This window comes from Bos javanicus, chromosome 6 (assembly GCF_032452875.1).
Source record: "Bos javanicus breed banteng chromosome 6, ARS-OSU_banteng_1.0, whole genome shotgun sequence".
Taxonomy (NCBI): domain Eukaryota; kingdom Metazoa; phylum Chordata; class Mammalia; order Artiodactyla; family Bovidae; genus Bos; species Bos javanicus.
Genome location: NC_083873.1, coordinates 104408328 through 104431671, shown reverse-complemented (window position 1 = coordinate 104431671; position 23344 = coordinate 104408328). Strand labels below are relative to the sequence as shown.

General features: G+C 44.9%; 1 protein-coding gene across 2 annotated transcripts in view; it reads left to right on the top strand.

Annotated features, from left to right (window-relative positions):
- Window positions 1-2246: 2246 nt before the first annotated feature.
- Window positions 2247-23344, top strand: part of STK32B (serine/threonine kinase 32B) — a 404174-nt gene continuing 383076 nt past the window's right edge. For both annotated transcript variants that reach the window (XM_061420791.1, XM_061420790.1), the window contains exon 1: window positions 2247-2394. In XM_061420791.1, coding sequence (XP_061276775.1) covers window positions 2343-2394 — 52 coding nt within the window. In that variant the 5' untranslated portion in view covers window positions 2247-2342. The remainder of the gene's footprint in view (window positions 2395-23344) is intronic.

Here is a 23344-nt window from a genome sequence, read left to right as displayed (position 1 = left end):
TCTCATGGTGGATGGCAGAAGGACAAGAGAGCTGAAACATGTGACATCTTAAGGCTGTCACTCAGAACTGGTACACCATCACTTCCTCCCATAGACCAGTGGCCAAACTAAGTTCAATGGCATGCTCCATGTCAGTGGTCAGAAAGTAAGAAATGCCCCCTCATCCCAGTGAGCCATGTCAAGGACAGGGAGGGAAGAACTGTGAGCCCAGAGTACAATTTACACCATAGCTCCTTATGGAAGATAATACTAACACCTGTGTTGTGTTTATTGTGTTCCACGTAGCAACATCATTTATTCTGCATAACAACCCTAGGAAGGGTGAAAATACCATTATTATCATACCCATGTTATGGGTGAACAAACTGAGGCCAGCAGAGTTTAAGTAATTTACCCAAGTTAGCCTGCTAGAGAGTGTCAAAGTCAGGTGAAATCTGGGAGGAACAGGACCCAGTGCTCATGCCTGTCACCATCCCTCTTCCTGCCTTGATCTGGGGGCTGTACCTGCTTTATCTTGGTTCATTATATTGCTCGCTATAGCCTGGCCACTCAGCCAATGCTTGTCAGTAAAATGAAAAGCAAGAAATATTTATTCATCATTGTTATGTCCCTGGGCCCTGTTACCCACTTTTATAAATATGATGTGATAGAATCCTCATAGCAATGCTGGGGAGTTAATACCAACCTCCCCATTTCACAGATGGGAACTCGAAGTTGGAACTGCACAGAGACTGTAAGTGGTGGGAGCAGTTCTGTGAATGAGGCTTGTCTGACCCATGAGGCCTAGTGGTTTGGGCCAGTCCTGAAACTTTGGCTGGATGGGGCTGGCTCCCAGGGCTCACTCACCTCCCATAGTCTCCGGGAGGTTTCTTGTGATGTTAGAGAACCATCTCACCCATCCATAGTCTCCTTCTCTCCCTCGTCTCCCAGAGAGAGAGACAGAGACAGAGGCAAAACTAGGGGGCTGGGAGAAAGGATGGGGAAGTAAAAGAACCGCTGCTTTCTATTAATACGAAGCACAGACGGTGGCTGAAGACGCCCAGTAGATGGCAGGATGTGGCCAACGATCCTGGCTGCCTGGCGCGCTGGGCGGGCGAGACTGCACTGCGCGGGTAACCTGCGGGTCCCTCTGAGAGTCCGCGCTCGCCCCAGGAGAGCCTTGGGGCGCACGCATCGCACCCCCGTCTTAAGCATCCCCGTCCCTTTTGCTAACAGGCTTTAGTTCAGTTTCAGGGGACTCCCGAGGCCCATGCGCAGCCAGTCCTAGGGAGAATGATTTGGAGGCAAACTCCGCCCCCTTTGGGACTCAGTTTCCCCCGTAGAATGCAGGGGAAAAATTGAGTCCGAGAGGGTCCAGACTCATTGCTAAGCTAAGTCACTTCAGTCGTGTCCGACTCTGTGCCACTCCATAGACGGCAGCCCACCAGGCTCCCCCGTCCCTGGGATTCTCCAGGCAAGAACACTGGAGTGGGTTGCCATTTCCTTCTCCAATGTATGAAAGTGAAAAGTGAAAGTGAAGTCGCTCAGTCGTGTCCGACTAAACATTTAGAAAACACCAAGAGGAAAGACGTCTGCTGCAGAATTGCCTGGGACTCTGCTCAAGTGGGCAAATAAGGTCAATGGGGCGTCCGAGGGGCTTCCTCCGCAGCCAGTGCCGACTAACCGAAGAGCTCCTTTACCCCTGAACCTCAGTCTACCCAACTCTAAAATGGGCAATAGTGGTTTTTGGAGGTGACAGAGGATTGCGCTTCTAAAGCGTTTGGCTGGGGCCCGGCGCACACTAGATGGCTCACGACTTGCTTAACGCCGGGAGGTGAGCGCCCGACTCCTCTGGGCGGACCCGGCGCTCAATTCGAGTGCCCGCGTCGACTCTTCCTAGACCCGCTGGCCCGCAGCGCCCGCCGCGCCCCCTCCTCCAGGCCGCCCTCGGGGCTGCGCTCGCGCGCTCCCTCTGCGCAGCCCGCGCCCATCGCCTCCTTCCCCTCCTGTTCCTCCTCCTCCTCCCGCGCCGCCTCCGGTCTCCAGTGAGGAGCGCGGCTCCGTGCGGCCCCGGCGCTGGGAGCTCCCGCGTTCTCGGGTGCGTGCGGGCGCCTGGAACCCGGCCCGGAAGACGAGCTAGCGTGGCCGGGGCGCGGCGGGAACGCCGGGAGAGCGACGCCAGGGACAGGGGGACGCCCGGGAGGAGGGGGCGCGGTTCCCGCCCCTGCGCGGCGCTCGGCCCCCTCCGGCTCGGCGCGCGGCGGCAGCCGGGACTGGACGCTCGCGGCGCATCCGCACCCCGCGCGGCGCGCCCCGCATCCCGGCGGCCGGGCATGTAGCAGCGGCAGCCGCCGCGGCGGAATATGGGCGGGAACCACTCCCACAAGCCCCCGGTGTTTGACGAGAATGAGGAAGGTAAGAGGGCTTCGGTCGGGCAGCCCTCCTTTCCCCGTTACCCTCGGCTTGAGCGCGGGCGGCGCGCCCGACCCGTGCCGGGCGCGGGGCTTTCCTCCGAGGCAACTCCTCTGTTTCGGCGCCCCTTTAGGGGGGCCCGGGAGACGGCGCCCAGGGAGGGCCGGGCGCGGATTCCTAGGGAAGGGAGAACGCCGAGGCTTCACTTGGGGAGACAGGAGGGACAAGTGGACTTCGGAGGCGAGTCCGGATGTTGCTCGGGCTCCGGGGAAGCCGAGGTCCCCCCTTAGAGCCGGCGGCTGCAGAAGGCGGTGTTGTGTGTGTGTGTGTGTGTATGTGCGCGCGTGTGTGCGCGCGCGTGCGTGTGTGTACTATGCATTTGGTCTGGTGCACCGGCAGGTTCCATGCTGCCCTCCTCGTTCGCCCAGAACAGCCTGGGGAAACTTTTCCTGGTTAAACTCTTGAGGCCGGGCGGAAAGCGTCCCGCTGTTGGCCGCCTCCCAGGTGAAGGAGTGTTGTAGGCGGTCCAACCGTGTCGAAACTCCAGAACTGGGTTCCTGCGGCTCAGGTCGGTGGAGCTTGGTGTTTGGACCAGCAGAACCCCTTTCCCAGCGCTGTGTCTCTGTGGGGCAACTTCCTTAACCTCTCTGAAACCTTCCTTTCTTCATCTAGGAGATAACTTATGATAACCGCCCTCTACCTTAGGGGATTGTTTGAAACTTAACCACTGGTAGTCCATGTGAGAAGTGCCTTGTAAATAGAATCAGTACCGAGGTCTGCACATAGTGTTGTTATCTGGTAACTCTGCCTGTGAAAGCTCCGTTTCCTATTGCACCGGTTTCTCCAGTCTCGTGTGCCCTCAATAAGAGCCAGGACTACTGAACACATTTCATGTACCAGACACTGTTCTAGGCTTTATATGTCCTCACTCAGGCCTCATGGCAACCCTAGGAGGTGGGTACCTTTGTTGTACTATTTTACAGGTGAAGAAAGGGATGTGTCACTGCTGGCTTGGAGGCTGGACACTCTTGCCCTGGAGACAGTAGGCTTTTGGGCACTGGTCATGGTCTCTAGATCTTCCAAGGCTGTACATGCATGCATGCTCAGTTGTGTCCGACTCTTTGCAGCTCTAGGGACTGTCACCTTCCAGGCTCTTCTGTCTGTGGAATATTCCAGGCAAGAATACTGGAGTGGGTTGCTATGCCTTCCTCCAGGGGATCTTCCCAACCCGGGGATTGAACCCACTTCTCTTGCATCTCCTGCATTGGCAGGTGGATTTTTTGCCTGGGAAGTCTGAGGTTGCGGATGGTAGTCAAAAGCTCACCCCACAGTCCCTCTGAGAAGAATACCTGAGTACAGTCAGTGTAATTGAGTCAGGCCCATCTGGCCCTTTCTTAACAGGAGTTCCCAGTCTGGTGGCACTGAGGACCATGCTAAGGGCATTAAGTGGGGCCAGCGTAGGATGTGGGGACCCAAGGAGGATTGATCCCTTCCTATTTGTTATTCTGGAGCACAGGTAGGTGGTGAGCCAGGAGTGGACAGAAAACAGGTAAACAGGTGGGTGGGGGAGGCCCTTGTATGTTCCAGAAAGCATTCAGACACTGTGTAGCTAAACACTTCCCCCAACCAAGCTCACAGTAACCCTGAACTGCTCTATGGAAAGCAAAGTGATCTCGACACTGAAATCGATATTTAAATGTGTGCTCTGCTAGGGACATCTTGCTTGAGGTGGACGTGGGGCAGGCCTGTTCCTCTGGGAGCCTTTTTGTCCTGTGAGGTTACATTCAGAGCTGCTCAGACCCTGTGAGAAGATACAAACTCATTGACAGATGGAGAGGATGACTTGGGTCAAAACCTTTCTATTTTCAACAAGTCAAAAGTTTCCTGTCTATTTTAGGGAAGGGACCAGTGCTGGGCTTCTCAGGCTGCTGTTACTATAACAAGATACCACAGATGCTTAGACATTAGAATCTGTTGGTGATGGTGGCTTGAACAACAGAAATTTATTTTCTTACTGTTTTGGAGACTGGAAGTCCAAGATCAAGGTGCCTTCAGGGTGGGTTTCCAGCAAGGGCTCTCTTCCTGGCTGGTAGACAGCCTCCTCCTTGGGTCTTCACATGGCCTTCCTGTGTGTGCTCCGGAGATAGAGATCTCTGGTTGCTCTTTCTCTTATAAGAACACCAATCCCATAGGGTTAGGGCCCCACCCTTATAACATCACTGACTATTAATTATCTCCTTAGAAGTCCTCTCCAGATATAGTCATATTGAAGGCTGAAGCTTCAGCATCTGAAGTTTGGTGGGGACACAGTTTAGTCTATAGCAGGATACTTGGATAAAAGCCATGGACTCCTTTCCAGAGAAAAGCACACAATTTTATCACTCCCGATTTTAGAGGTTCATGGTACTAGCCTGGGTCAAAGGTAATTTAGATAATTTTCTTAATGTCCTTCTTTTATTTACAGAGGAAGTTTTTGTCCCTTATATTGACAACTGTCTTTTTTCTTTATTCCGGGAACTTTGCTTTAAAATATTTATTGGCAAAATAGTTATATCTAGCAGAGCCACCTTTTGATTTTCCTGCTATTCCTCATTCTGAAAGTGGTCAGGCTCAAGGTCAACTGGTTAAAGCCCAAGGTTAGGACTCTCATTTTACCAGTTTCCAGCTCAGTGAAACATTAACTTGTTTGGTTTTGCCAGTCTATTTCTCAACACCTGTGCAAGTTGATTCATTGATTTCATAGGCATTTACTGATCATCTTTTCTGCACTCACCCCTGTGTTGGGCAACAGGACTATGAGGAAGGTGGAGGTAAGCTTCTAACCCTCAGGGAGCTTGCAGGGCAGATAGCTAGGATGATGCAAGGAGCTCAAGGGACTTTGGTATCTTGCAAGAGGGACCCTAACCCTGGGACAGGGAGGAGGGGTCAGAGGAGACTTCCTCTTAGACTAAGCCTTGCAGAAATGGTATGAGTTCCCAGGAAGGAGAGGTTGGTAGAGAGGGGAAGGGTATTTCAGAGGTAGGGAACAGAATATGCAAAGGTAGATCAGATCGGATCAGATCAGTTGCTTAGTCGTGTCCTGCTCTTTGCAACCCCATGAATCGCAGCACGCCAGGCTTCCCTGTCCACCACCAACTCCCGGAGTTCACTGAGACTCATGTCCATGGAGTCAGTGATGCCATCCAGCCATCTCATCCTCTTTCGTCCCCTTCTTCTCTTGCCCCCAATCCCTCCCAGCATCAGAGTCTTTTCCAATGAGTCAACTCTTCGCATGAGGTGGCCAAAGTACTGGAGTTTCAGCTTTAGCATCTAAACATGGCTCACTGGGGAGATTGTAGGAACTTTAGTACTCTTGCAATGTGGTGTGTGAGGAGGGAAGCCTCAGGTCCTGAGTGCTGGGCTGATCTTAAAGGACCCAGTGGCCATGTGTTTGGAATCGACCTTAGGGGCACCTGTGGTCATGGAAGAATTTTAAACAGGGCAGTGACATGGTCCAGCCAAAGAACATGCTCTTGCAAACCAGAGTTGTTGGGTTGAAGATGCAGATACCTCCCCAACTGGAACAAACCTGGTTTGTAAGTAATTTAAAGCTAAACTCTAACTGGAAATTTGTCATTGCATCATTGTACCATAACCATCTTGTATCTAGGTAATATTAAAAACTCTAGCTTAGTGATGCATTGTGTGGACTCCTTTTCATACCTAATTGGGAATCATTATCACAGCTCAGCCAGGGAGGTCTCCGCACCTGCATTTTACTAGAGGGGTTACAGAGCCCTCCAGAAAACTCACTAAGGTCCCATGGCCTGTGTGGGAATGGACTCACCCCCAGGCCTCTTTACTCCAGCGTCTGGTACCTGACATTGTTCCCTGTGCCACCTCTGGAGACCTACAGGAAAATTCATCTCTAACAGATATGTAGGGCCAATGCAGAATGAGACTAGCACATGCATCACAATATGATAGCGGTCTCTTTATGCAAATGTCTATAGGAAGATAGTAACAATACACCTTGAATGCACTTGATCATTTACAATAATCAGCTACCATCTTCAAAAAACATTTTGTTGAGCAGTCATATCATAATACACATTCTGGGAATGAAAGCAAAATCATCTCCCTTTCTAGATTTGTGGCAAAATTGTTTTTACTTTTTTTTTTTTGTTTGTTTGTTTCCTTTACTGTCCTTATCTATGTCTAGACGTTTTTACATAAGGATACACTTGTCACAATAAAATGCTTTTTGCTTTTTCTCTTGGCATCGTATTTTAAGTAGATTATGTTGTTATAATGTCTTCAAAGTTAATATTTTAATGGGCTGTAATATTCCATCTGATGGAACTATCATAATTTACCTAAGTCTTTTCTTGTTGTTAGACATGCAGGCTATTGTCAGTTTTTCATCTTTATAAGTAAGTTGATTGAAAATTTTATACATAAAGCATTCCTCCTTTTTAAAGTGAATTCCTTAAAATTAGATGCAAGGAGTGAGATTATTAGATCAAAAGAATTGAATACTTTCTAGGATTTCAGAAACATGTTCTTAAATTATATTTCTAAAGGGTTTGTTAAAAATCAATGTTGTATCAACTTATGGCCTGCACCCACATTTGAAAGTATTGATTTTACAACCTTGTAACCAGCTGTGGGTATTCTCATTTTAGATTTTCAGGAGTTAAAGGGACATTTAAAAGGAAATGTTATTTCTTTTTATAATTATTGGGTTATAATTATTGGGTCAGGTAACTTTGCATGCAGCCTAGAACGTGAAAATATCTTCTTTGTTTAAATACATATACGACAAAAGTTGTTTTTCTCTGTGCCTGTTCAGATGATGAAGGCAATTAAAAAAATCACTGCCTGAAGTTGCAATCATGATTCACTTAGACAGTCTTTTAAACCCGGGGTGTCCTTGTCATTGTGATTCACAAAGTGACTGAGATCTCTAATGCTGCAGGATTCACTCCCAACTTTGTCTTCAGTCTTTTAGCGCGGGAGCAAGCTCACTTACGTTATACATTGCTTTCCATCCTTGTATTAATACCAGTTATGGCTTGTGCAAAAGGTGGAAGTGAAAAATATTCTGAGGAACCTCAGAATTGCTTTGAATGAACTTTGCTTTCATAATGTGGAGAGATGCCATGTAAGGGATGTGGGCTTATGGGCTTGGTGTCCTTATGTGTACCAGGCATGTGTGTGTCTAATGCAGGAGTCTAAGATGTGAAAATTACATTTGAAGATCTATGCCTCATTTAAAAATTCATGTTGATTCCTCTTGTACGTGGGGGATTAAGAAAATGGCCATGAGTCAATCTGAGAGGTGAAGTAGAAGTGAACTGTCAGATGCGTTTATACCGTTCAGCCCTTCTAGAAAGTAAGCATGCTTTTCATAAGGATAAACCACGTTTCAATCATCTCTATAAAATCAGACAAATGTGTACATACTATTGGATTTCATTGACTCTAAGGCACACATTTCCCTGTGTTTTAATATTTCTGAAATTGGGATGTGCTTTATGATGACTGCTGATCATGGTGGTACTTGTGATATAGCTTTATTATTTGCATGTGCTGTTCATAGTTGTTCCTACTAACATTCATAAAAGGTCTAAAGGAGCTCTTTCAAGAGATGTGAAAGAATCACACCATCGGCTAACTGGCAGCATTTCTTCCTTCTTGGTGGTGCGTAAAGTGAGTGTATTTAATGTGGATGGAATCTGAAACGAGATGGAATAGGGCATGCCAGCCTCCATCAGCTGCAAGTGACCGAAAAGCAGCATGAGTTCCTTTGAAAGCAGTTAATTGGCTCTGGTTCCCTCTCAACGCTATTATTCTGGTCCAAGCCAGGGTCACCTCTCTTGCTTAGGTTATAACAATAACCTCCTTACTTTTCCTCTTCCTCCTTTCAGTGGCACCTCCATGCAGCAACTCGAATGATCCTGTTAACATGGACTTCATTTTTTTCATGCGTTGTCTCCTCCTAAGGAGTTATAAAGAGTTGCAAAGAGTCAGGTCCGACTGGAGGACTGAACAACAACCACCACCACAAGGAGTTAAAAGCTCCCTAAAGTAGGGACATGGTGTGATTGATTCACTGTTGTGTTCCCGAGGCCCAGAAGAACACCTGGCACATACCAGATGCCCGGTACACGTTTGATGGATGGATGAGTGAACCAGTGAATGGAGGTGTAAATCTCATCAGTTGTGGCTGGACCAGGTTCCTGAATAATATCATCAGAAATCTTCCTTCTTGAATTCTGTCCTCTGTGAGGCTCCAAGTGGGCTTAGAGGAGCTAAGCCCTCCTGTGGAGGAGCCCTTACCACCCCCAGGCTCACAGCCCCACAGCTCCAAGTGTGGGAAGGGGATATCTTTTTCACCATCATTGCAGAGAACATTCTAGGGTTAGTTCTGATGGAATCTGATAAGGTCCTGGGTCAAGGCTGTGAACAGGGAGGCTCTAACTGGTTGAGCTGGATCACATATCCACCCTTGGATTCAGGGGGTGGCATTGGTTCCCTTTGAGGCATTTGGATTAAGAAGATTAAAACAACAACACTCTTTCTTCTGTATTAGAGTATAGCCGATTAACAATGTTATGATGATTTCAGGTGGACAGCAAGGGACCCAGCCATACATATATATGTATCCATTGTCCCCCAAACTCCCTTCTCATCCATGCTGCCACATAACATTGAGCAGAGTTCCCTGTGCTACACAGTAGGGCCTTGTTGGTTATCCATTTTAAATACAGCAAGTCTACATTTCCATCCCAGACTCTCTAACTATCCCTTCTCCCATCCTTCCCCCCTCTCCTGACACCAGCAACCGAAGTTCTTTCTCTGAGTCTGTGAATCTATCTCTGTTTTGTAAGTAAGTTCATTTGTATCATTTCTTTTTAGATTCCACACATAAGGGATGTCATACGATATTTTTCCTTCTCTGTCTGACTTATTTCAGTCAGTATGACACTCGCCAATTCCATCCATGTTGCTGCAAATGGCATTATTTCATTCTTTTTAATGGCTGAGTAATATTCCATTGTTTCTATGTACCACATCTTCTTTTGGATTGAGATTTATGAAGAATATTCTCAATGGATATTGGAGTATCAACAGAAGAAGGGAAGTGGGTCCTGGGGCAGGCAGGTAAATACAAACAGAAGCATCCACACCAGTGCTTATTGTTTTTGTGTTCCGTGAACCATGGTTTGGAAGCCTTTGGCTTGCCATATTTCATTGTTTGGTTGCATGTCCGCTTCTGTGCTAGACTTCATAAACAGCAGCAGTTCTTTCCTTTTCACCTTTGTGTTTGCAAGGCCTAGAAAGGGGCCACTGAAGGCCCTTGGCCACTCCTTGTTGATTGAGAGATGAGAGTAAGCATTTACTGGGGGCCAATTTCTTACATTCTTCTGGGTCCAGAAACTATTGGGAAACAAATGGAGAAATTCCAGACATATTATCAATGAAGTTGGTTTGGAAAACTGACTTGGATTGGAGTCTAAAATGGTCTTTCTATTCTTGTCCCTTAATTTCAACCTTGACACTTACTTGAGTAGAGAACTGTCTGTAAAGTTTGCTCTGGGACTATAATTCTCAATTTCAAAGAACTCCCATGAAATTTCTAAAAAATGGCAACCAGCAGTGATCAATGGGTATCAGATTCTTGCATAAGGTGATTTGGGCTGTCATTTCTCTTCCCTTTGAGTCAGAATGCAGAGTTTTCCCCTACTGCTTTCTGGGTGAGACAAACTTCCTGCTTCATGGGACATAAAAGGATGGGTTGAGTGGAGATGGCTCTCAGGATATGATCTGGAGTGAATAGGGTGTTAAGATGGTGACAGGATTTGTTTCGAGTCTTGAAGGAAGTGTTTGAATGCTTTGAGAGAAAAAGGATCAGTATTTTAGGAGGATCAAACAGCCTAAGCTAGCACTGAGCTTAGGCATTTTCCTGAGAGAATTGGAAGGAACAAAATATTCTTAGCAATAGTCAGTTGTCTAAAATCTGGACTCTGAGCAATTGCAGACAGAGACAGAGAAACTGTCCTACAGGGAACAGTGAAGGTCCTGATCATCGAAAAAGCAAGAGAGTCCAGAAAAACATCTATTTCTGCTTTACTGACTATGCCAAATCCTTTGACTGTGTGGATCATGATAAACTGTGGAAAATTCTTCAAGAGATGGGAATACCAGAGCACCTGACCTGCCTATTGAGGAATCTGTATGCAGGTCAGGAAGCAACAGTTAGAACTGGACATGGAACAACAGACTGGTGCCAAATCAGCAAAAGGAGTACATCAAGGCTGTATATTGTCACCCTACTTATTTAACTTATATGCAGAGTACATCATGAGAAACGCTGGGCTGGAGGAAGCACAAGCTGGAGTCAAGATTGCCGGGAGAAATATCAATAACCTCAGATATGCAGATGACACCACCCTTATGGCAGAAAGTGAAGAGGAACTAAAGAACCTCTTGATGAAAGTGAAAAAGGAGAGTGAAAAATTTGCTTAAAACTCAACATTCAGAAAACCAAGATCATGGCATCCAGTCCCATCAGTTCATGGCAAATAGATGGGAAAACAGTGGAAACAGTGGCTGACTTTACTTTTCTGGGCTCCAAAATCACTGCAGATGGTGATTGCAGCCATGAAATAAAAGACGCTTACTCCTTGGAAGGAAAGTTATGACCAACCGAGACAGCATATTAAAAAGCAGAGACATTACTTTGCCAACAAAGGTCAGCCTAATCAAAGCTATGGTTTTTCTAGTAGTCATGTATGGATGTGAGAGTTGGGCTATAAAGAAAGCTGAGTGCAGAAGAATTGATGCTTTTGAACTGTGGTGTTGGAGAAGACTCTTGAGAGTCCCTTGGACTGCGAGGAGATCCAACCAGTCCATACTAAAGGAGATCCGTCCTGGGTGTTCATTGCAAGGACTGATGTTGAAGCTGAAACTCCAGTACTTTGGCCACCTGATGCAAAGTGCTGACTCACTGGAAAAAACCCTGATGCTGGGAAGGATGGAGGGCAGGAGGAGAAGGGGATGACAGAAGGTGAGATGGTTGGATGGCATCACTGACTCAATGGACATGGGTTTGGGTGGACTCTGGGAGTTGGTGATGGGCAGGGAGGCCTGACGTACTGCCGTTCATGGGGTTGCAAAGAGTCGGACTCGACTGAGCGACTGAACTGAACTGAACTGATGCCTTAAAGGGATATTCTCCTGCAAACAATTACAGGACAAACAGTTCAGGGTACCAGAAGTACCCAAGAAGAGAAAACCAGGCTTCTTAGCCAGAGCCAACCAAGGAACAAGTGGAGACCAATGTTGTTACCGGACCTGGAAGCTAACTCTTTTCAGCACTTGGTTTTTATGACCTCCTTGCAGTGTCCTTATTCTTTGAGGATTCTAGCCTCTGGTCATCTCTCTGTGAAGTCAGGGACATAAAGGCCCCAGTTCTCTGGATGTGGGGCTTTAGCACTGTTCCCCCATGTCCCATCCCTCTTTATTTCCTTGCAGACAAAGAGTTACCCTTCCCTGTCCCCTTGAAGTTATGTGGTACCGTGTGCCTCGCGTTGGTCATTGTGAGCAGAGGTGATGCATGTCAGTTACATCTTAGAAAAAGTGCTTATGAACTAGATGTCACTTAGTACGTACCTAGCTCTGGGCAAGCACGATGTTCTGGATGGTGGAACTTACTTCAGCCTGGCTCCCAGAGTGAGTGCGACTTGAGACGGAGCCACACCAGTCACCAAGTCACCTGACCTGGGACATGGCATCAGTGAGACAGGAACTTCAGCTTTTTGAAGTCACTGAAATTCAGGGCTGCTTGTTACTGCAATGTAACTGAGCCTTTTCTCCATCTGTTGAGATAACACGTGGATTTTCTCCTATTTCTTTTTTTGGCCATGCTGTGCGGCTTGTGGAATGTTCGTTCCCCAATGTGCTGTGCTCAGTCGTGTCCAACTCTCTGCGGCCCCATGGACTGTAGCCTGCCAGGCTCCTCTGTGGAATTTTCCAGGCAAGAATACTGGAGCAGGTACCCCAATCAGGGATCAAATCTTGGCCCCCAGCAATGGAAGCCTGGAGTCCTAACCACTGAACCACCAGGGAATTCCCTCCTTTTTCTGACTAGATGAAGAATAAAAATTTTAGAGTATTTTTGAATAGTAAATCCACCTTTCATTCTTGGCCTAAAGCCTACTCTCTTATGGTGTGGTGTATTATTAGACTTGATTTGCTAATATTTTGTTTATAAGTTTTTCATGAGAAGATACTATGAACACTATGCCAGTATATTTGAAACTCGGATAAAGTAACTACTTTGAAAAACACAACCTAACCAAAAATAATACAAGGAGAATTTAAATATTAGAATAATTTTCTATCTATTAAGGAATCAAACCTATAATAGAAGCTTTCTTATAAAGGAAAGTTTCTAGGTCTAGATGTGTACATAAGTGAATTCTTCCAAATGTTAGACATAATAACAATAATAACCCTCCACAAACTCTTGTAGAGAAGAGTAAGAAAGAGCACACTTTTAATGTCATTTAAAAAAATTATTGAAGTATAATTGATTTACAAGGTAGTGTTAATTTCTGCTGTGCAACAAAGTGCTTCAGTTATACATGTGTATATTCTTTGCATATCCTTTTCCATTATGGTTTATTACAGGATATTGATTATAGGTCCTGTGCTCTACAGTAGGACCTAATTGTTTGCCCATCTTACACATAATAGTTCGCATCTACTAATCCCAAACTCCCGGTGCGTTCCTCCCCCACTCCCTTAGTGTCTTTGTTAGTTTTTTGTACCAAGATTATAGTGGCCTCATTAAAAGAATTTGGAAGCATACCATTTCTTGCAGTTCTCAGTAAGAGTTTGTGTAGGACTGTTATTTCCAAGTTTCAAATATATTGGCATAATATTCATAAGATCCTCTTAATCTTTTCAGTATTTGTAGGCTCTGTGATGTTACCTCTCTTTTAATTCTAATTTTGGTAATTTGTGTTTTCTTTCTCTTTTATTTACTTTTTGGTTGGTCTTGCTTGGGTTCATTCATTTTTTTTAAATTTAAAAATAGCCTTGGCTTTCTTATTATTTGCTAATGATTCACTGATTTATGTTCTCATTTTAATTTTCTCCTATATACTTTTTGGAATTCCCTGTAGCTCAGATGGTAAAGAATCTGCCTGTAATGCAGGAGACCCGGGTTCGATCCCTGGGTCAGCAAGATTCCCTGGAGAAGGAAGTAGCAACTCACTCCAGTATTCTTGCCTGGAGAATTCCATGGAGAGAGGGGCCTGGTGGGCTACAGTCTATGGGGTTGCAAAGAGTCGGACATGACTGAGCGACTAATATACACAGACATGTACTTTTTGGTTTAACTTACTGTTATTTTTCCAGATTTTTGAGATAGGATCTTAGATCATTGATTATGTTTACTCACATATTTCGCTCATTATTTCTTCCTTCACTTGGAAGTTTCCATTAGAATTATCTTCATTTTGCCTGAGGCATTTTCTTTAGCATTCTCTTTAGTGTATGCCTTCTGGTGACAAATCTCACTTTCTATTTGTCTGAAAATGTCTTTATTTAAACTTTATGGGCTTCCCAGGTGGCATTAGTGGTAAAGTACCTGCCCACTAGTGCAGGAGATGCAAGAGATGTGGGTTCGATCCCTGGGTCAGGAAGATCCATTGGAGTAGGGCATAGTGACCCACTCCAGTATTCTTGCCTAGAGAATCCCGTGGACAGAGGAGCCTGGCAGGCTACAGTTCATAGAATTGCAAACAGTCAGGCATGACTGAAGCAACTTAGCATGCATGCATGCAAACTTTATGAGTGATTATTTTTCTGGATTTCAAATTTTATGTTGGCAGCTTTTTCCTCCAGCATTTTGAATATATGATTCTGTTATATAGTGGTTTTTGTTTCTGCTTTAAAAGACAACCGTTGGTACTATTTTTTTTTGCTCCTTTTCAGCTGTTATATTTTATTTGTCTTGCTGCTTCTGAGAATTGTATATAAAATCTAAATCAGAAATTAAATTAGAAATTTAATTACAGTGTGCATAGGTCTGGTGTTCTGGCCATTATGTGCTGGGGCTCTTGCTTCTTGTATCTGTGCTTGAATGGTACTGTTATTTTGCAGGATTCTTATTTTGTCTTCTAGTATCACTTCTGACATTTTCTCTTTCTCCTCACATTATCAAACTCAAACTACACAGATATTAGGCCTTATCACTATGGCCCATGTGGCTCTGATGATATTTATGTACTTATAAAATTCTTTCGTTTTTCTTTGTTTTTAGTCTGAATAATTTCTTCTAGCCTGTTTCTTCTGTAGTCACTTCAGGTCTGTCTCTCAGCTGTGCAGTATAACTTTCAGGTTCTTAATATTCATTGTTGCACTTTTCAGTTCTATCGTCACTGTTTGGTTCTCTTTTATGACTTTCACCTCCACTGAAATTCTCAAAACCTGCGTTTTAATTACTTATGGGGTCACGAAGAGCTGGACACGACTTAGCGACTGAACAACAATACATGTCGGTCATGCGTACTTAGAAGACGTGTTTGGTAACTCTGTTATTTGGCAACCTCCTATTTCTATTGCCAGTTGTTTTCTTTTAGACATCTTGTTTTCTCATTTACTTTGTTGTTGTTGTTGCATTCTAGGCATTATTTAGGAAACAGTAGAGAAAATAATGTGAGGCTTGGGATGATGTTATGTTTCCTCAGAAAGGTATTCTGTCTGCTTTTTGGAGGCAGCTAAGTTGGAGTCATGAGAAATCTGTATGCAGGTCAAGAAGCAACAGTTAGAACTGGACATGGAATGACAGACTGGTTGATAATTGGGAAATGAGTACGTCAAGGCTATATGTTGTCACCCTGCTTATTTAACTTATATGCAGAGTACACCATGCGAAATGCTGGGCTGGATGAAGCACAAGCTGGAATCAAGATTGCTGGAGAAATATCAATAACCTCGGATATACAGATGACACCACCCTTAGAAACAAAGACTAAAGAGGCTCTTCATGAAAGTGAAAGAGGAGAGTGAAAAAGTTGGCTTAAAACTCAATATTCAAAGAGCAAAGATCATGGCACATGGTCCCATCACTTCATGGCAAATAGATGGGGAAACAATGGAAACAGTGAGAGAATTTATTTTATTGGGTTCCAAAATCACTGCAGATGGTGACTGAAGCCATGAAATTAAGAGATTTGCTCCCTGGAAGAAAAGCTATGACCAACCTAGACAGCATATTCAAAAGCAGAGACATTACTTTGCCAACAAAGGTCCATCTAGTCAAAGCTGTGGTTTTTCCAGTAGTCATGTGTAGATGACTTCCCTGGTGGCTCAGAGGTTAAAGTGTCTGCCTGGAATGCGGGAGACCCGGGTTCAATCCCTGGGTCAGGAAGATCCCCTGGAGAAGGAAATGGCAACCCACTCCAGTACTCTTGCCTGGAGAATCCCATGGACGGAGGAGCCTGGTAGGCTAGAGTCCATGGGGTTGCAAAGAGTCGGATACGACTGAGCGACTTCACTTTCACTTTCATGTGTAGATATGAGAGCTGGACTATAAAGAAAGCTGAGTGCTGAAGAATTGATGCTTTTGAACTGTGGTGTTGGAGAAGACTCTTGAAAGTCCCTTGGACTGCAAGGAGATCAAACCAGTCCATCCTAAAGGAAGTCAGTCCTGAATATTCATTGGAAGGACTGATGCTAAAGCTGAAGCTCTTGGAAAAGACTCTGATGCTGGGAAAGATGGAGGGCAGGAGGAGAAGGGGATGACAGAGGGTGAGATGGTTGGATGGCATCACCGACTCAATGGACATGGGTTTGGGTGGGCTCTGGGAGTTGGTGATGGACAGGGAAGCCTGGCATGCTGCAGTCCATGGGGCTGCAAAGAGTTGGACCTGGCTGGGCAACTAAAGTGAAGCTGGAGTGCCAGAAATTGCTTTAGATATCAATCTTCATGGAGATTGAGATGATGAGATGTCCTGTAAAGACCGTTCTCATCCATTTCACACTCACTCCTGAAACAAAGCCCTTGGGCATCCTTACGGGATATGCAGGGTTTACCAGGCTTCTTCCTTGTTGGTAGAGTTTGATTTTTACCGTGTGTGCTATCCTTAAATCCTGTCAGGGCTTCCAGACCCACAAGCCTATTTGGCTTCTTAGCCTCCTGAAAGCTGCTTTCAAATGTGGCAGGTGCTTCTTGAGAAAGAGTGACCCCAGTACTAGTCCCATCTATTTGGGCTCCTTTTTTATACTCAACTTGCATCTCCTCACTCCTTTCATAGCTCTGTGAATGCCTCAAATAGATTTAAAAAAATGTATTTTGTATAGTTATTCTAGTTCTTATTAGCAGGAACATTTACATGAGTCAACCAGAAGCCAACGTCTTCTTCTCAGTGTTTATCTGTGCGTGAAAGAAAGTGAAAGTGAAAGCATTAGTCGCTCAGTCATGTCCTACTCTTTGTGATCCCATGGACTCTAGCCCACCAGGCTCCTCTGTCCATGGGATTCCTTAGACAAGAATACCCGAATAGGTAGCCATTTCCTTCTCCAGGGCATCTGCCCAGCCCAGGGATTGAACTCGGGTATTTTGCATTGCAGACAGATTCTTTACCTTCTGAGCCACCAAGGAAGCCATAGCTATGCATGTTTTCTATTTTAAAAATAAGCTCTCCCTGGTACCCATGTCACCTTCGGCCTACCACCCCACATGCCTCACTTTCACAGCCATACTTGCCACCAAAATTATCTTCACTTGGTGTCCTGACTTTCTCGTGATAACTCATTCCTCCACTCACTACGTTTGGCTGTATCATTTTAGCGAAATAACTCTGACTAGGGTCATAATGATCATTTGATTCTTAAAACTAGCATATGATTGTAAGTCTTTTCTTTCTTGGAAATAAGAAAATGAGCTCACTCATAAACTCATGATCCAACTGAGGAGAGCCTGTCCTGTTCTTTTGAAGCTCCCTGGGCGTGTTTTCCCGACTCCATCCGCTTTCCTATGCTTTTTCATTCCTAACTGCTGCTGCTGCTGCTGCTAAGTCGCTTCAGTTGTGTCCGACGTGTTACCCCACAGATGGCAGCCCACCAGGCTCCTCTGTCCCTGGGATTCTCCAGGCAAGAACACTGGAGTGGGTTGCCATTTCCTTCTCCGATGCATGAAAGTGAAAAATGAAAGTGAAGTCGCTCAGTCGTGTCCTACCCCCAGCGACCCCATGGACTGCAGCCCACCAAGCTCCTCCATCCATGGGATTCTCCAGGCAAGAGCACTGGAGTGGGGTGCCATTCCTAACTATACAGTGTTTAAATGTTATTGCTTTGTGAAATTTATGAAAATGGTACCACGTTTTCTGTATTCTAGTGTACTTTGTGGTTCTTGCTCAAGACTGAATCTCTAAGATCCGTCTGTGCTGGATATAGCTGTATTGTCTTCATTTCCATTACAGGATAATGTTCCATCACGTGACTGTACCACGCATTCTCTCCTTCCTACTGACAGTGAACATTTGTACTCTGTCTAATTTTTGACTATTATGAACAATGCTGCCACGAACAATTCTGTATATATCTCTAGGTACACATGGGGGTTCCCAGGTGGTGCTAGTGACTGGTAAAGAACCCTGCCAATGCAGGATACATAAGAGATGTGGGTTCAGTCCCTGGTTTGGGTAGATCCCCTGGAGGAGGGTATGACAACCCACTCCAGTATTCTTACTTGAAGAATCCCAGGGACAGAGGAGCCTGGTGAGCTACAGTCCATGGGGTCACAAAGAGTTGGATGCAACTTGGCACTTGGTGCCCATATTCAGGAGTTTCTCTGGAATGTATACCATTAAGAGAATGGCTGGGTCATGGAACAGGCATTTGTTCAACTTTGTAAAAATAATAGCAAATTGTTTTCCAAAGTGGTTGCCTAATTTATACTCTGATCACCCACATATAGATACTTGCATTGTTCTACATCAGATTAAATCTAAAGACTTATGATGAATTCCACAAATACAAGCCACATTTGTAATTTTAAGATTTCTTCTCATAACATTCAGAAGATAAAAAGAATTAGGTGAACCTAATAAATATAACTAAATATTATAATTTCAGTATCAAAATTATTTAGGTATTTTACGTCCTTTTATTCATACTGAGTCTTTAAAATTAGGTATATATTTTACACTTAGAGCATGTCTTAATTTGGACTGGTTGTTGTTGCTGCTGCTGCTACTGCTAAGTCGCTTCAGCCATGTCCGACTCTGTGACCCCATAGACGGCAGCCCACCAGGCTCCCCCGTCCCTGGGATCTCCAGGCAAGAACACTGGAGTGGGTTGCCATTTCCTTCTCCAAAGCATGAAAGTGAAAAGTGAAAGTAAAGTCGCTCTGTCGTGTCCGACTCCTAGCGACCCCGTGGACTGCAGCCTACGAGGCTCCTCCATCCATGGGATTTTCCAGGCAAGAGTACTGGAGTGGGGTGCCATTGCCTTCTCCAGGACTGGTTGTTAGCTACATTTAAAGTGTTCAGAATCCACATGTGGCTCGCAGCTACCCTATAGGACAGCACACTTTTTCTTCCTTGCCATTATTTGCTGTTATGGACATTTTCATATTTGCCAGTTGAATGAGTGTAAAATGGCATCTTGCTTTTGTAAATTGCATTTCCTCCTTAACACAGCTGAGGTTTCTTCATATATTTAGATTCGAGTTTTGTTAAGTGTCTGTTTATAGCTTTGTTCATTTTTCTACAATATGTATGCCTATAAATCTTATACAAGATGTAGATTGATTTGTGGTTCTTTACATGTTCTTTGTCAGTTATATGTGTTATTAATATTGTCTCCAGTTTGGTGATTGCCCATTTTAAGTCCTTTGTGATGTTTATTGGCTCTTCCTTCTTCATCTTTTTTGAACAGTCAGCCTCCTCCTGCTTGCAGTAAATGTTAGAATTCCTCAAGTCTGAGCCCTCAGATCTCTTTCTTCCTTAACCATCTGGACTGTCTCCCCAGGTTATCTTGTCAACCCCTCTATGTTCAGTCATGTACAGTCTGAGTGCAGTCAAGAGACCAAAGTAATGTCAAAAAGGGAAATTGTAGTACAAAGAACAGTTGAGAGTTAGATCATAAAGAAGGCTGAGTGTGAAGAATTGATGCTTTTGAACTGTGGTGTTGGAGAAGACTCTTGAGAGTCCCTGGGGCAGCAAGGAGATCAAACTAGTCAATCCTAAAGGAAATCAACCCTGGATATTCATTGGATGGACTGCTGCTGAAGCTGAAGCTCCAGTACTTTGGCCACCTGATGCAAAGAGCGGATGCATTGGAAAAGACCCTGATGCTGGGAAAGATTGACAGCAGGAGGAAGAGGGAGCAACAGAGGATGAGATGGTTGGATAGCATCACTGACTCAGTGGATATGAATTTGAGCAAACTCTGGGAGACAGTGAAGACAAAGGAGCCTGGTATGCTGCCGTTCACGGAGTTGGAAAGAATCTGACACTACTTAACAACTGAACAGGAGTACAAAGAACTGTCATCTAGTCAAAAGGTTTAGCTGAAAAGGAGTCAGGTCTCTAGGAGGTCCAGAAGTAGCAACTCTAGTAAAACAGCTGCTCCTCCTTGGGTTGAGGGTGAGCGAACAAGGAAAGGACTCAGAAATACCTAGAAGATAGCCCCCTTCGGCATCTAGGCGGTGTTTCAGATCTCTTTGTCAAGGGCGTGGCCTGGTTGTCAGAGGAACAGGCATCCTACTGGGTGGCATAGAAACTTGCCAGAAGATGCTGCCTGCAGCTTGTTCACGAGGACCACTGAGATGAGGGCTGCCAGGCCCATGCATGCTGACCTACTGCTGCACCCAGAAAGCAGCGCATGGGAAGAAAAAGGGACATCCCTTCCTCCCACTCCGGTCTGGCAGCATCTCTCTTGCGCCCTCTGTTGGCCATGCCAAACATGAAACCAGCTGGGAACTGTCTACAGGGTCCTGTCCAGTGTCACAAAGCAGTGGATCTGTGGCTGAGAGATGGTACATGAATACCTGGTGCCTATTCCTCCACAACTCATTAGAAGAAGACCCTGAAGATCCAGCTCACTAGAAAAGACCCTGATGCTGAGAAAGACTGATGGCAGGAGAAGAAGGGGATGGCAGAGAATGAGACGGTTGGATGGAATCACAGACTCAATGGACATGAGTTTGAGCGAACTCTGAGAGAAGGCAAAGGACAGGGAAGCCTGGCGTGCTGACGTCCATGGGGTTTCAAAGACTCGGACACGACTGAGCGACTGAACAAGAACAATTCCTCTACAACAGTGACTCAGTAATTTCTTTAATTTGTGTTTTTACTCTGGTCTCCTGATCTGTGTGCCTGTGTATATATTTCCACTTAGATGTTGCGTGTTGCAAAAGAATTAATACCTCAGATTCAAAATGACCTCAATCAACCTCATGTTCTTTCAGAGTTTCCCAGCTTAGTGCACTGAACCATCATCTACCTGGTCACAGAAGCCAAAATCTCTGAGGTTTTCCTTCATCCTTCCATCTCCCTAAACCCCCGCAAATCCAATGAGGCACCTGGCTATGCTGATTTTAACTCCCAAATATCTCCCCAATCTATGTCTTCTTTTCAGCCACACCACCACTATCTCCATTCAACACCCCCTCATGGGATTCCAAAGCTGCCGCCTCCCTCTCTCCTTTCGAGTACGTCCCCCATCCGACCGCCAGAATCACAGCTTTATATCACGAATATGACCATGTTGGTCCTGCTTAATGGTTTTGCCCATCTTGGGATTAATATTGGGAATGTAATATGGCCTCCAAGGTTATATGGTCTGGAATCTGCCTACCTCTCTCATCTCATTTCATCTCCCGTGAGTTCTATTCCTCGTGTGAGTTAAATAGCTCAGGGCACTTAAAGGTCTTAGAATACCTGACGTGTGGTCACTGTTGTACAAAGTTAGTCACTCTCTAAGTCACTCTTAGTTCCCCTAGGATGTCATTCTTCCTATAACCAGTGCTGTTATTTATAGCCATGTGAACATTCTTTCAGATTCCTGTAAGTTCCATACCCACTCCTGTCCCCAGGAACGAGTGGGTATCACTTGTTCTGCTTGAAATGCTCCCCTCCTCCCCATTTGGCTTAGTTACCTCCCACTCATCTTTCTTCAAAGTGCCAAGATCTCCAGGGACACCCCCCTCCCCCATAAAATTACCATGTGCCCCTTAATGACATTTATTATGGTTGTAGTTCTCTGCTTTTTCATGTGAATCCTTCCTTAACACCCTCAGGAGATTGCAGGCTCTGTGCTGACAGGCCTGTGACTCTTGTAGTGGCTTGTGTGGGTCCCACTGCTTTATAAAGTGTCTGTCCTTGTGTTGCTGGTTAATTTAAGGTTCTTGCTTCGTAGTGAAAGAATTTGCAAAGTAATAGATAAGAAGTCGGTTTATTTAGAGAGAAGCACACTCCGCAGACAGAGCGTGGGCCATCTCAGAAGGTGAGAGAGCTTCAAAATGTGCTGTGGTTATTTTTTTTATGTGCTGGATGATTTCATAAGCCAAGCCTTTGACTGTGTGGATCACAACTGTGGAAAATTCTTAAAGAGACAGAAATACCAGACAACCTGACCTGCCTCTTAAATCTGTATGCAGGTCAGGAAGCAACAATTAGAACTGGACATGGAACAACAGACTGGTTCCAAATCGGGAAAGGAGTACGTCAAGGCTGTATATTGTCACCCTGCTTATTTAACTTATATGCAGAGTACATCATGAGAAATGCTGGGCTGGATGAAGCACAAGCTGGAATCAAGATTTCCGGGAGAAATATCAGTGACCTCAGATATGCAGATGACACCACGCTTACGGTAGAAAGTGAAGAAGAACTAAAGAGCCTCTTGATGAAAGTGAAAGAAGAGAGTGAAAAAGTTGGCTTAAAACTCAACATTCAAAAAACTAAGATCATGGCATCTCATCCCATCACTTCATGGCAAATAGATGGGGGAAACAATGGAAACAGTGACAGCCTTTATTTTCTTGGGCTCCAGAGTCACTGCAGATGGTGACTGCAGCCATGAAATTAAAAGACACATGCTCCTTGGAAGAAAAGCTATGACCAACCTAGACAGCATATTAAAAAGCAGAGACATTACTTTACCAACAAAGGTCCATCTAGTCAAAGCTATGGTTTTTCCAGTAGTCATATATGGATGTGAGAGTTGGACCATAAAGAAAGCTGAGTGCTGAAGAATTAATGCTTTTGAACTGTGGTGTTGGAGAAGACTCTTGAGAGTCCCTTGGACTGTAAGGAGATCCAACCAGTCCATCCTAAAGGAAATCAGTCCTGAATATTCATTGGAAGGACTGATGCTGAAGCTGAAGCTCCACTACTTTGGCCATCTGATGTGAAGAACTGAGTCCTTGGAAAAGACTCTGATGCTGGGAAAGATTGAAGGCAGGAGGAGAAGGGAACAACAGAGTATAAGATGGTTGGATGGCATTGCCAACTTGATGGACATGAGTTTGAGCAAGCTCTGGGAGTTGTTGATGGACAGGAAAGCCTGATGTGCTGCAGTCCGTGGGGTTGTAAAGAGTGGGACACGACTGAGCGACTGAACTGACTGAGTTATACTTTCTGAATAACTGGAAAGCTCTTTCCCTCATGGTAATCTTTCTCAAAACTCAGCCATTTGCGTCCAACCTGTGGAATTATTTTTTTACGTCAGCTGTGTATTACCTGTACTGTTGTTTACTTGATACTCTTCTGTGTCTTGACTGATTTTACCTTAATAGAACTTTTTACAAAGGCAATTTCTATCTCTAGCTTAAATTAAGAATGGGTTAAGACTTCTACAAATAGGAAGAAAGATAAAGTTGTGAGAAGGTAGGATAGATACACAAGGAGGCTATCCAGTGCAACAAGATATCATTAATCTTTTGAGA